General features: G+C 43.9%; 1 protein-coding gene across 1 annotated transcript in view; it reads right to left on the bottom strand.

Moving 5' to 3' along the window:
- Nucleotides 1-1095: 1095 nt before the first annotated feature.
- The window catches only part of MAP2K1 (mitogen-activated protein kinase kinase 1), a 35156-nt gene continuing 21474 nt past the window's right edge, over nucleotides 1096-14777 (bottom strand). Inside the window, exons 4-11 of the mRNA XM_083184361.1 lie at nucleotides 13553-13630; nucleotides 12802-12853; nucleotides 10104-10228; nucleotides 9250-9457; nucleotides 7522-7586; nucleotides 5976-6037; nucleotides 3313-3358; nucleotides 1096-2426 (exon numbers count right to left, since the gene is read on the bottom strand). Of these exons, the coding sequence (XP_083040487.1) occupies nucleotides 2313-2426; nucleotides 3313-3358; nucleotides 5976-6037; nucleotides 7522-7586; nucleotides 9250-9457; nucleotides 10104-10228; nucleotides 12802-12853; nucleotides 13553-13630 (750 nt within the window). The 3' untranslated portion in view covers nucleotides 1096-2312. The remainder of the gene's footprint in view (nucleotides 2427-3312; nucleotides 3359-5975; nucleotides 6038-7521; nucleotides 7587-9249; nucleotides 9458-10103; nucleotides 10229-12801; nucleotides 12854-13552; nucleotides 13631-14777) is intronic.

Raw genomic sequence — 14777 nt, 5'->3', positions numbered from 1 at the left:
AGCCTGGCGCCCCTCGCCCATCGCTGCCCCCCGCATGCCATCATGGGTATGTGCACCCGACGAACCCAAAGTTTGCCGTAGGTGCACGCACCCTATGTCTGCACATGCGCAGAAACACGCCTGTGCGCACCGTCTGTCCTCTGTGCGAATGCACAGAGGACCGAATGGATAAGAATAACCCCCTATATCGGTAAGAAGTTAAGGCAACATTTTCATTTTCCATTAGCACAGTATGTGCAGAGCTACTGCTTGTCATAATCATCATTGTAATCCAGGACACCTATGATTTATACAGGTTCTGTGGCTGATTAAAACTAGGGGAACTCAATTAAGCCACCCCATGATAATTATAGGTGTCCCTAAAGGGATATTGGGCCTAATTCAAGCTTGATCCCTGGGCTGCAAATCTTCGGAACCCGTCGATCAGCTAAACATTGTCCTGCCAGAGATTCCTCACGACTATGTGCATGGCTGCCGTGCACACAGGGGGATAACCATAATCACTTAGAATTAATGATTTTCCCCCTTTTTGCAGCCGCCAAGTAAGTCTGGACTTGGTGCTGCGATTGCTGTGGGGAGATGGAGGCCGCTACGTCAGCAGCCCTCCAGCCGGACGCTACCTTCGTTTTCTGGGACACTCCCAGAAAACACTGCCGTGACACTCATAAATGTCCGTCAATCATCTTGCGAACGGCCAGCAATGTCGGTTTTCTTTGCAGGGGGACCCCGCACTGTGCACAGTGGCTCAATAATCCCTTGGGCTGTGAATTTGCAGGTCTGAATCAGGCCCATTATGGCTAAGGAGATGCTAGGCAACACTCCCAGCTCATTACACGTATGAATTGCCTCTTATTTGCAGCACAAGGAAAAGCAATTGAAATGGATAAGTGTTGGGCAAAATATTCTCTCCATAAAATCACCTGCACACTATAGTGTCCTATCTTTTAGTGTGACATCAGTGCTGGCCTCTGCCCACTACAGGGAGTAAGTACACCAGGAGAATCCTTGTTAGTGATCTGCCTGTTGCAGACTCATAATGCTAACAGAGCACAAATATGTCACTATATTTACACACTCATACAGCCCAGACCAGAGTATTTGTAATATATTTATTATAGGCAAAATTAATACATCTGAAGATTCCAGAGGTACAGATTATAAGGACTGTATGCTTCTGATGGTAGATTTAGCCTCCCCACCATTGCATGGCAGTGTTCACTGAAGCAGGATGCTTACACACACTCCATGTAGGAAATGAATGAGGCAGAGAAGCCTGGCACCACAAGAGGGCGCTGTTTCATCACATCACATTCAAATATAAAATAAATATGAAAAGATAGGACAGGTGAAGAGGCACAAACAGGAGGCAGACCCACAGCTGGACACGTGCAACCTCTCTACCGGAGCCCATGCAGGTCTTCTCATTAGAAGTCATTTCTATTTCCTGTATGTATATAATGTAGACACCATGGCAACCAATACATTTACTTTGGCAGTTATAACAATTCACTTTTTTTTTTTTTTTTTTTTTATAATTTATACTTGAATTCATCAAAAATATAAAGACATTGAGTGGTTTGTACCAGTAGAGATGAAGTGCAACAGACAGGCCAGTGCTCCGGCAGAGAGGAGATCACTTCTCCTGAATCAATCCCCCCACGAAAGGCAAATTCTTAAAAGGTGATGTTGGTTATGGCTTTGGGTGCCAGTTACAACTAGCTGCATGGAACTTGCATGGCTCATATCGGCAGATGGCACAAATTACAGGCTTGCCAGTCTGGTAAGTATTCATAGCGTGCTTGGCAATCTTGTGGGCTACCAGTATAAGCCGATTTGACCAGGAATGTGAAGAAAAATATTTTCTAGAGAAAAATAGCTAGCTAGTTATCATTCGAAAATAAACTATATTGTATCTTTCTGGTTATACAACCTGAACAAATAAACTACAATACAAGATGTAATGCAGCGTCTGACCGAGATCGGTTCCACATGAGGCTGACCCACTGAAACCGTTGTTGCTAAATTAAAATGGAAAGTTCAATAAATCACAGACTGGGGTTTCTCCTGAAAGCATCACAGGTACCACAAAGCATCATGGGATAAAAGCAGGGATCTTACTGCAGGATAAGCCCACAAGAGACATGGGGGAATACATCTATTTGTGACCCGTGCCCTGCAGGCCCTTCTTTGACTGAAGGGGGGTAACAAGAATGAAAATAAACCATTTCTTTTTGGCACATTCTGCAGGGTGGCAGGCTCAGGATATGTCGGTGGTGGTTCTCTGCCTGGACCAATTTCTCATTGCGTTTCGCTCACACACCAGCGGCGTGAGTAGGGGTGCTGGGTTGTTTTAGGCCCATAGTGGAACAGAGCCATCCAGCAAAATCCACCTCTTCCAACTCTGCAGTCTTAATGAAACTGTGAACCTGAGAGTAGGGAGAAAACGATTAGAGTGAGAGGCAAAAGTGAACTATTCCACTCGTAAATGCAATAAAACATAAGAACAATATAGCAGGTGGTAAAGTGAAGCTGTACTCTCAACTTTTGCAGCATGTTCTACATTAAACCACTCAGTCTTTTATTCTGTTATTCACTTTAATAGATTATGTTCAGTGTACTTTTTTACTGCACTATAATGAGAGTGATGTATTGGGAGGCTGAGAAATTTATCCAAGTCTGTACCCATTCATTTGAACAAAGGGCGCGATGTAGTAAGCCTTGCAAAGTGATGAAATGGAGAGTGATAAACCAGCAACCAATCAGCTCCTGCCTGACATTTTTCAAACCCAGCCTATAACATGGCAGTTAGAAGCTTGTGGGTTTTAACTCTTCTTTTTATCACTTTTCAAGCCTAAAGTACATCTGGTCCAAAGTAATTTTTTGGAATCAAGGTTACAAAAGTGACAAGTTCATAGACAAAATATAGTTGGTGAGGTTGTAAAAAGTCCATCAAGTTCAACCTATAAGATCTGAGATGTAAATGACCTGGATAAGGTTATTGCCTATCTATAATAAACCAGGATCCCCAACAACCCAAAATGGTAATCCTATTAACTGCGCAGTACGCTAAAGTTCCTAAAGGATTATGATTATAATTATGAGTTTATCTGTCACCCGTAGGTTCCGTTGTGTGTTAATGTACATAGTTGTGATTTTATTTATATATTATTTATTTTTAATAAAGATTCAATTCTGATTATCAAGTTCTTTTAAATAGAATTGAATCTTATATTCACTAGAATTTTATTTTTCTGCCGCTGTCAATGAAGGAAATGTTGTTTTTATTCAGAATCAATGTAAAAAGTTGATTACCATAAGCTGTTTGAGGTCCGCTCTATCTGCTGGATTTTTCACCAAGCTGGAAAACACAAAGAACACCACCGATTGCAAGATTGTAAACGTAAATAAAATATCCATTAGTTTTATGCATTTTAGTTTCATTTGTATCTTGCAAAAGCTTAAAATTACATTTCTGTAGCCCAAAGGATGGTATTACACATTGCCCCTTAGCTGCAATGCATTTATCACTAAGGAAATGATACAGAGCTGCAGATGCCTAGCTGAAAAGCAGCGCTGCCCATGATACCACCGTAATTGCTAACAGCTTTCCAACAAAGTAGAAGAAACTGTGTCTGCCCATTGTAAGAAATGGGAAGAGGATGAGGCCAAACCTTTCTTTTCAAACTTGCTTTATTCAGCAAAAATCTGATGGTGTCTGACTTTAACAACATTTACGAGTTATGAGCTCAAACTAAAACAAGCATCTTGCCCAAATGTATCACAAAATAGTATGTTAATGGGCATGCAATGCTGATTTCAAGCAGCAGGTAGCATTTAAGTAAAAACTGCATTATGTTCTGATAAGCAAACATTGCGAACTTCATACACAGTACAGCTCATTACACACACTATATATATATATATAGCTAAAAAAATGAAGGGTACACTTAAACAACACAATGTAACTCCAAGTCAATCACTTCATTTCATCATTTCTGTGAAATCGAACTGTCCACTTAGGAAGCAACAGTTATTGACAATCAATTTCACGTGCAAATGGAATAGACAACAGGTGGAAATTATAGGCAATTAGCCCCAATAAAGGAGTTGTTCTGCGTGTGGTGACCACAGACCACTTCTCAGCTCCTATGCTTTCTGGCTGATGTTTTGGTCACGTTTGAAAGCTGGCGGTGCTTTCACTCTAGTGGTAGCATGAGACAGAGTTTACAACCCACACAAGTGGCTCAGGTAGTGCAGCTCATCCAGGATGGCACATCAATGCGAGCTGTGGCAAGAAGGTTTGCTGTGTCTGTCAGCGTAGTGTCCAGAACAAGGAGGCGTTATCAGAAGACAGGCCAGTACATCAGGAGACGTGGAGGAGCATGTAGGAGGGCAACAACCCAGCAGAAGGACCGCTACCTCTGCCTTTGTGCAAGGAGGAACAGAAGGAGCACTGCCAGAGCCCTGTAAAATGACCTCCAGCAGGCCACAAATGTGCATGTGTCTACTCAAACGGTCAGAAACAGACTACATTTGGGTGGTATGAGGGCCCGATGTCCACAGGTGGGGGTTGTGCTACAGCCCAACACCGTGCAGGACATTTGACATTTGCCAGAGAACACCAAGATTCGCAAATTAACCACTGGCGCCCTGTGCTCTTCACAAATGAAAGCAGGTTCACACTGAGCATATGACAGAGTCTGGAGACGCCAAGGAGAACGTTCTGCTGCAACATCCTCCAGCATCACCGGTTTGGCAGTGGGTCATTAATGGTGTGGGGTGGCATTTCTTTGGGGGGCCGCACAGCCTTCCATGTGCTCGCCACAGGTAGCCTGACTGCCATTAGGTACCGAGATGAGATCCTCAGACCCCTTGTGAGACCATATGCTGGTGCTAGACCTCATGTGGCTGGAGTATGTCAGCAGTTGGATAATTGGGTTCAGTAAAAGTTTCCTAGGCTGATGTGATCAGGGTTTGGCTGATTAGCAGCACCTGTGGCTTTCCGTTATATGTGTGTCCAGGGCAGAGGGTAATGGCTCTTGATGGTGGAAGAGCCGCCCAGGTGATAGGCTGGGGTTGCGGGATACGGTAGGATTGGAAGGGATGAGAATTTTGGTGAACTGTGCTGCTGACACCTGTACGCTGCTGTACTGTAACCCTGTGAACATACTGGAATGCTGTTACCTGCTATAAATAAAGACTGCATCTGTGTCCAGTGTATGTGATTCCTTGTCACAACACACACACACACACACACACACACACACACACACTATACATTTTAAAATGTGTACCATGAAAGCAAACTGATTCAAATTCAAAATGATCAGTGTGTTTTCTCCCTGGGGGTGAGATGTACTAAGCCTTGAAAAGTCATAAAGTGGAGAATGATAAAGTACCAGCCAATCAGCTCCTAACTGCCATGTTGCAGGCTGTGTTTTAAAAATGTCAGGAGCTGGTTGGTTGGAAGATTTCTCTCTCTCTCGCTCTCTCTCTCTCCAAGGTTTAATACATCTGGCCTCAATCCACATCAAGGTCCCTCTGCTTGAATGCAGACCACCCAAAGCAAAAGCAATGAGGGGAAGCACAGTGCAACATGTTCTCCCCACAGATCACCACCAGCCTAGTCCCAGGATGCTGGGGTAACGGGTACCCCTGTATTGCTATCCCAGTATTCAATGATTATTCTTACTAACAGCCAATTATCCAACAAACCACCCACCCCAACTCTTAGCTAACATTTGTCTATGGATCACTCACTATAGACAATTACTCAGTTTTCGGCTTAGAAATATATGAGCAACATCTTTTACACCTCTTGCTAAACTATGTTATCGATGATTAAAATAGGAATATGGAGCTGCCATCTGGATGCTAGAAAGAATTCACTTGCATAAGTAACACAGCACAGGGCACACTGCCAGCCTTCCTTCATGCAATCATCAACGTGAGTGGCGTGTGGTGATGAAACTCACCATTTATTCACAAAGTCCTGGAATTCTGCTCCAAACACTATGGTAGGCAACTTGGGAGGCGGCTGTAGATGGGGAAACACAAGGCACATGCAATTATCCTTACATTGTAACAGCATTGGAACATGGAATGGCTAGAATATAGTAAGAGACTGTTGCATACAGCAAGAGAGGGACTGCACCAGATTTCGGTGCTTTGTGAGATATCAGCACTTCCGTCTGTTAGGTAAGGTAAGTCATTGTCACCAGAAACAGTGTTGTCAAAGCCCACTTCTCTTCACATGTCACTCACAGCTCTCCCATACGCAAACACTCAGTGACCATCTTTGTCCGCACATACTTTGTCGTATGTTAATTGAGTCCTCAGTACTTATATTTAAGCTGTAATGTGTATTGAACTGTGGCGCTCTTTACTCTATTTTTGTTATTTATTCAATGTAATTCAAGTTTTGTCTCCCTGTACTGTTCCTTTGTACGGCGCTGCGAAACACTTGTGGCGCCTTATAAATAAAATTATAATAATAATAATAATAATAACAACAACAACAACAACAACAACAACAACAACAACCACGTGTCTTTCTTATATGTGTGCCATGTCCACCATTGTCTCTTATGTGCAAAATGATCTGCAACAAATTTCTTAGCAGCCAATTAAATCGATAGACTGCGCATGTGCCGCAACGCCTGCTAGCGAAGAAACCCTGCTACTTTTTTCATTCGCTAGCCCTTTGCAAGGTGGCAGGAAGTAGGCGCCTGGGGTTGTAACAGGCCAGTTAGTGGGAGTGCCAAAAAAATGCAGGTATGACTGAATAAACGCAGGCGTGCCCGAGCGGTGTAAGGGAGGGTGTGTGACATCAGTTCCGGCCTCCATTAGGCAGATTTCATCGTAGCCGCCGAATAAGTCCAGGGCTACAATGCACTTGGGATGAGTGCTGACCAGTGGAAAACTCAAATCGATGGTGAGCAGCTTACGAATGGATTTGGAAATATTCGCTTTGCTCTGAATTCTTTGCTAGCTGTACATATCTATTCGTACAGCGTGCGCATTCATTAGCAAGGCGGGATTTCACCATGGCGGGGTGGCATCTACCTGATTGCTGGCTGCTGCTAATTCGCTGCTGTGTGATCAGGTCTGAATTGGGCCCATGGATAGGTTACAACTAAAGGCAAATTGCCATCATCTCAGACTGCAGTGTATACCTGTATGACATATGTGCAAGGATCGGGCTAGCGTTGCATGGCAATTGAGGCTTGGGGAAACAAAATACATATCCATATAAATGCGGTGTATGGGCCAGATGTATCAAGCTTCAAAAAGTGATAAAGTGGAGTGATAAACAGCCAGCCAATCAGCTCCTACCTGTCATGTTACCGGCTGGATTTGAAAAATGACACGTAGGAGCTGATTGGCTGGTTGTTTATCACCTTTCCACTTTATCACTTTTTGTAGCTTGATACATCTGGCCCATAGAGAGAACAGGAGGTGTCCAATGCATACATGAAACCTCGTCACACCAAGATTTGGAAAATTTCCTATAAAATTTACCTCATTCACAATATAATCCAGCAATTCAAAAATGGCCATGGGAGGTCGACTGTCTGGGCCGTATGCTGAAATAATAAAAGGAGGTATAAAGTGTGCAAGAAAACCACAATGCCATTCACTTTCCAAACAGATACAATTAAATGTCCAATTTCTAACACCTTATATTATATTCCATGGAGAATATTAGTATGTACCTAAAATATGGGTTTAAACACATTTCTGACAGCAATAATCAATATGTTCTAGTTCTGAATCTCAACCTAGGGAAATGTAAATGTACTTTAAAAAGTATAAAACACTTGGTTGATTTTAGTTCAATTTAAAGCGGCCTGATACAGTTTTAGAACTGGTTGCTAATTTAAATTTAGCTGCAATATCACTGACGTCACTTAGCTTCTGTGATACTTGAAGCATCATCACCGTGTGATCCCACTACCCCATATGTACTGTACTGGTAGGGGATCACCGGTCCTCTGCTGCTACGGTACACCGTGTACCCCATATGTACTGTACTGGTAGGGGATCACCGGTCCTCTGCTGCTACGGTACACCGTGTACCCCATATGTACTGTACTGGTAGGGGATCACCGGTCCTCTGCTGCTACGGTACACCGTGTACCCCATATGTACTGTACTGGTAGGGGATCACCGGTCCTCTGCTGCTACGGTACACCGTGTACCCCATATGTACTGTACTGGTAGGGGATCACCGGTCCTCTGCTGCTACGGTACACCGTGTACCCCATATGTACTGTACTGGTAGGGGATCACCGGTCCTCTGCTGCTACAGTACACCGTGTACCCCATATGTACTGTACTGGTAGGGGATCACCGGTCCTCTGCTGCTACGGTACACCGTGTACCCCATATGTACTGTACTGGTAGGGGATCACCGGTCCTCTGCTGCTACGGTACACCGTGTACCCCATATGTACTGTACTGGTAGGGGATCACCGGTCCTCTGCTGCTACAGTACACCGTGTACCCCATATGTACTGTACTGGTAGGGGATCACCGGTCCTCTGCTGCTACAGTACACCGTGTACCCCATATGTACTGTACTGGTAGGGGATCACCGGTCCTCTGCTGCTACGGTACACCGTGTACCCCATATGTACTGTACTGGTAGGGGATCACCGGTCCTCTGCTGCTACGGTACACCGTGTACCCCATATGTACTGTACTGGTAGGGGATCACCAGTCCTCTGCTGCTACGGTACACCGTGTACCCCATATGTACTGTACTGGTAGGGGATCACCGGTCCTCTGCTGCTACGGTGTACCATCTACTTTCAACACCAAGGAAAGACTGATTCTGCCAAGTGATAGGCTCAGTGTCTAACTTGGTCGGCCAATTGGATCGTTCATAGCTTTATTAAAGTTGAACACAGTTTAACAGCATCTTTGTGTTTCATTTTACATCTTAGGGAACAATTAACTTGCCACCAAAGACAATAATGTGTTCATTTCAAATAAATAAATAAGTGTTGTGAATTCATTGAGTACAATTACTCTACATGGAGAGGTTAGCATAGCAGGCAGTACAATGACCTTCAAAGGCAGGTTAATCAACACGCGGCCCTCCAGCTGATGAGGAAGTACACATCTCTACATGTCCTGCCAAAGTTTTGCTATTAGGGCATGCTAAAACTGTGCATGGACATGCTGGAATCTGTAGCACCACAGCAGCTGGAGCATGTTTAATACCTTTTCCCATGTGGCACTTACAGCTGATGGGTCGTCCTGGTGGCCTGGGATGAGGAGACAACTCAGATGATGTAGGGTCTCCCTCTACAGTACAGCCAAAGATCTGCTCCAGCTCCTTGGCATCAGGAGGGGGAATTGGGTAACGCCCAATGGCCATTTCTACCAGCGAGAGCCCCATGCTCCAGATATCAGACTGCACGGAATAGTGTGTGCCCTGTAGCCGCTCCGGCTGAGAGAGGAGAACAGAGATGGATTTTCAGATTGTAGTCAGGTCAGAGATGGTGAAACAAAATACTAGAGAACAAGCCATGACTCTGCCATGTTAGGTATACAGTACAGTACCTACACTGAGTAATGTTACTAACATCACACCCTTTATCCCGTCCGTAAATATACTCCATCCTACACATAAAACTCCAGCAGATGTCACCACTGTACAACTGATAAATGGTACACAGTCACAGTAGTGTTTGCTGCACACCCCCAGCAACATGGAGTTAAACTGTTTTCTGCAATAAATCCAAATGTCTCTAAGAGAGACAAAGCAAGTATCCCCCCACTCAGAATGTATCGGAAAGAGCTGTTATTACACACACACAGCCTCAGTGTGGGAGGACACTCTAACGCTCCATCTGCTGCGTGACACACAACGTGAGTAAATGTGAACCAGCGTGCAGGGAGAATACAGCTGGTATGCCACATGGCAATTTGAGAAAATGACATAATACAAGGGTAAAACACAAGGCGTTTAGACTCCGCATCACTCTGTAACCATGTATTGCGTGAGTGCAGCGGATGGTGCCAGAGGAGAACATGTAGAAACACAGTGCTGGAATAAGAATCCCTTACATGCTAACGGGCACTAGGACACTCACAGACATGTAGGATCTTGTCCCCACAAAGGAATTGGCCATAGAGTCTATGAGCTGTCCGCTGACTCCAAAGTCGCACAGTTTAATTTCACCTCTAGAGTTCACAAGAATATTAGACGGCTTCACATCTGCAACACGGGAAACAAATCACAGTAATTAGGGAGAATCAGATAATAGTAACATAACTGCACTGGTGCTTAACGGAGGTTTATGATGGCACCAGTGCTGGAGGGTTCCGTTCATTTGAGATCCCGACCTGTACAAACCCTGTATTTAGAGAATTCTCTACCAACAATATGTCTCCGTTACTAGGAGACAGATGCTCAAAAAGATTTACCCATGGGAGCAATTAAAGCACTTGTAGATTAACGCTGCTGCTGCTGCACAGAGAAACGCAGTTATCCCATTCTCAGCCGCTCTAGTGTTCCATAGTGACAAAGTAAATGGAAGATCCAAAGTGCTCAGCAATCAAAGTATATTATTCTTATTTCTTAGACTGGACCTAGTGTAATAACTCACAGCAATAACTCTTAAAAGCTGAGCGTTGTTTATGGAAAGGTGTAAAGTGCTTGTTTTCCTCCGACAGGCAGAGTCTGCATAGAGGTAAATCAATTGTTCACAATGTATGGCAATTTGTCACTGTAGTCGTGTCATATATTGAAGTGTGCAGGAGTATTTTCTTTCCTTCAATCACAAACAGCAATACAAGAGGTCACAGCCGTTATGTAACTTTCCCCGCTTCTGTACATTCATATGTATTTATTTATATTCTGGACTATTAGTTGCTAGATTTTACTCTGCACACAGCTGTACTAATTTTGAGAAATAACCATACACTATGGTCCTTTTTTTGGTTGACTCGCTCGGGTGTGAATTTGCACCCTTGCGACTCAACCAGAACCCACCCTGCGAATGTTGGAAAGCCCGCCCCCCTTCGCACACCGGGTTTGTTTGGCCGGCATGCTATTGGATGTTTTACGTAAACATCCATTCACATGCCAGTGGGAACCTCCTTCATCTTTCCCTCCATCGAATGATGTTGAAGGCACACGAAGGCACATATGTAAGGGTGGTGAATAAATCCAGGGAATTGGGTGGGCAGCTGACATCCGGTTATGTCAGCTGTCCGCCACCCGCACGTGCGTCACAAACGCATTACCATGTGTATGCCCATTGTTTTCGTGGGAACGCCCATATCACATATGCTAATGTCCTGCACAGCACCCCACGGCTCTCTTCACCCCCTGCTCGAAAGGCAGGGAGCGTGCTGCATGACACGCAACGTGAATAAATGTGTGAAACAGATTTTTCACCGAGTTCACACGCACCCGGAGTATATACATCCGCGGAAATTCTGCTGCGCAAGCACATAGATCCACCTTGCGAATTCGCGCAAGAGCAAGTCAACCAGAATAAGGGCCTATATACGATTAGAATGATCACTAGTGCCCCGACTATTCCTTTCATAAGGTTGTCCTACTACAATGAAAGGTTTGGGGTCATTACTGGAGCACTAGTCAGACCCTTAACACTAAGCACTTTCCAGACAGTGTTTTGGGGGATTTATGATTAGAATGTTATTTATGAAGTTTGTTTGTTTTTAAATTAGAAATCATGATTCAGCCGTTTTATTTAATTTGCTTATAATAGTTTTTTTTACCACATGGCAGCTGATGGAATTTAGCTGTAATTCAACCCACATTTTGTGCAGGTTAAAAAAATGAGTAAATAGAGGTGTGCTTGTATCATTTCCTTCTGGCATTATATGGTGCAAAATGTATGGCACAGCCCTAAGTTCTGCCACGGCTAGCGGTTTGCACCTTATGCACATTGTATACAAACACAAAGTTGCTTATAGTGCACAAAGTACTTAGAATCAGTATTTTTGACACAACATTTTTTGTATAAAGTAGAAGATTAAGCATAACAATACAAATGAGCTGTGCCAATGTTCCCACCATGTATAGGACCTCCTTTTTACCAAGTTTACCCATGCACATCCGTAGCGTCACTAGAGTGGGTGTCACCCGAGTGCGGTATCTCACCCCGTCACCCCCAGAGTAGAATTTTTAGAGCGCTCTGAAGGGGCTCCTGAAAGGGGGCATGGCATTGCACCAGAGAAGCCACACCCCCTAGTGTATGCCTGTTCATGGTGTGGTCACATGGCACATCTCCCATTGTTTGTTACACTAGAGCTGGGGTAGGTAATAAGGGGCCCTCCAGCTGTTTATGAACTACACATCTCGGCATGCCTTGCCTTAGATTTGCTATTTGACTATGCTGAAACTGATGCAAGGCATGCTGGGATGTGTAGTTCTTTAACAGCTGAAGGGCCACTTATTGTCCTACCCCTGCACTAGAGGCTTGCCCGGTGCTCTTGAAGATGGGCAGCCCCCAGCCTTTCCCCATGCTCTCTGCTACTCAGTGACACCATCCAAGCAGTTGTTACATGTTTTCACCTGATGCCACTAATGGGAATAAGACGCATATTTTGTGAAAAGTGGCGGGATGCATGGTGCAACTTAGTGGCAAAGATGGTGGCAGACCATAGGAGTTGATTTATTACTGATCAAGAATAGGTTTACTTGAATCATATTTTGGCCACAGCAGACAAATGTTCTGTGACAACTATTAATTTATTCAGTTCCAAAAAAATGTAAGCAATATAAAAATATATATATATATTAAACCATATTCTTACCTCGATGCATGATTTTATGTTTCTCCCTCAGGTAAGTCAGACCTTTTATAACCTAAATTAAAATGAAGGAAACAAAAAAAATGAACATTCTACAAAAACTGCATGCACTATACATTCCTCTGGTCTTCCCAGTGTAGTTTAAAAGGACAGATTTAAAATGGACTTGAAAGGGTCACACAAATGAGAACAGATTGGTGTCTTTTATATAAGTAGTACTATTCTAGGTACTACAACTTACAGGACTAAAGGGGCCAAAACAAGGGGGATGTTGCTGAGCGATCTGAGCAATGTAGATCACTCAGCACACAGCGCTGCACAGCGATGTGTCAGTGCTGTGTGCTGAGCGATCTGTCAGGGCCAGTGAGAACACTGACCCTGACCAGCGATTACCTAGATTTAGCCAGCATGCTGGATCTTAAATCGCTGGGTGATAGTGACGCATGGAGCCACGCATCGCTATTGCCCCTACACATGGAGCGATGTAGGGGAATTTTGAAAATGCTCTGAAATCACCCCATTACACTGATATTGGCTATTGCAAACACAGATAAAGACTGTTGCTGTAATTTGACAATCAGATCAGTTGCTCATTGCAAAGAAAAGTCAGTTATTCAGAACTGGCCAAATACATAGGTATAGGTATGCATGTGAGTTTTTATCAGATGATTTCAGGCAACAGTCGTTTTGTTCTTGTATAGATTTCTATCAGCATAGAGCCAGACATATGATCACACTACTGGGCAATACTCACTGCAATGCTGACTTTTCCCAAGATTTTCTCTGGAATTTTCCCGGCTTTCTTCAACACCTGATCCAGCGAGCCGCCATCCTGATGGAACAAGTACAAGACTTGAGTAAGCAGCCATCAATTGTCATAATGTCAAATTGGTACTTTACTCATCATCACTGCATGGCTCCATCCAATGGACACGAAGGGTAAATATACCAAGATGGGAGTTCTATTGAAGATGGGATGTTTCCCATAGCAACCAATCAGATTCTACTAAAATCTGATTAGTTGCTATGGGCAACATCCCATCTTCAATAGAACTCCCATCTGAGTAAATTTACCCTTATAGGGCCTACACACGTGCAAATATTAAGGCATTTTCTGAGTGACTTTTGCTTAGTTTGCTACTACATCTGTGTGTGTGTGCGTGTGTGTGTGTGTGTGTGTGTGTGTGTGTGTGTGTGTGTGTGTGTGTGTGTGTGTGTGTGTGTGTGTGTGTGTGTAGGGGCTATAGTGACAGCAATGTGCGTCCCCGCGCGTCGCGGTCGCTGGCCGAGATTGATGAGCAATGTTCATCAATATCAGCATCGCCAGTGTTCTCTGACCGGAGAACACTGGCGCCGTCAGCTCACAGAATGGACAGCTGGCTCTATGTGTTAGCTGACAGCTCTGTGTGCTGAGCGACAGAGGCGCAGAACTGCCTGACCTAGCATAGCTAGGAAGCCCTACACACATAGCATTAGTTCTACGACCTTGCCAATAAAGCATTTAACATACAGATTTTTTTTTTTTTTCAGCCTCTCATATCTGAGCTACACCTAAAAATCAATGTAAATTGCTGTGGTTATTTAGTGCATACTATTTTTACACGATGCGGTTTCAATGATACAGAGAAATCTGTTTCCAAAGGTGATAATGAACAAATATAAGCATTTGAACCAGCATCATTTCAGCATTAGGGGCTTATTTAATCAATGATTGATAAAACCTGCATATGGCAAATGGTTCTCCAGTCAGTCAGCCCCTAACTGCCATGTGTTTGAAAACAGCAGTTGCGAGCAAATTGGCTGAAGCACCATTTATACCACATAACAAGTGTTATCACTTGTTGATAAATGGGACCCTTGCGAAGTGTTTGCAGCTAAGCAGCAGCAGTAGCAACAGCTTAACTGATTATAAATAACCATTTTGTACCCTTTAGAAACTATATCAAACTGACATTGGATCAAGGCTTGGGGGGGGGGGG

Source organism: Crinia signifera, chromosome 4 (assembly GCF_055691185.1).
Source record: "Crinia signifera chromosome 4, ASM5569118v1, whole genome shotgun sequence".
In the NCBI taxonomy this organism is placed as follows: Eukaryota; Metazoa; Chordata; class Amphibia; order Anura; family Myobatrachidae; genus Crinia; species Crinia signifera.
Note: the sequence above shows the minus strand (reverse complement) of the source record. Positions and strands in the feature narration are given on the sequence as shown.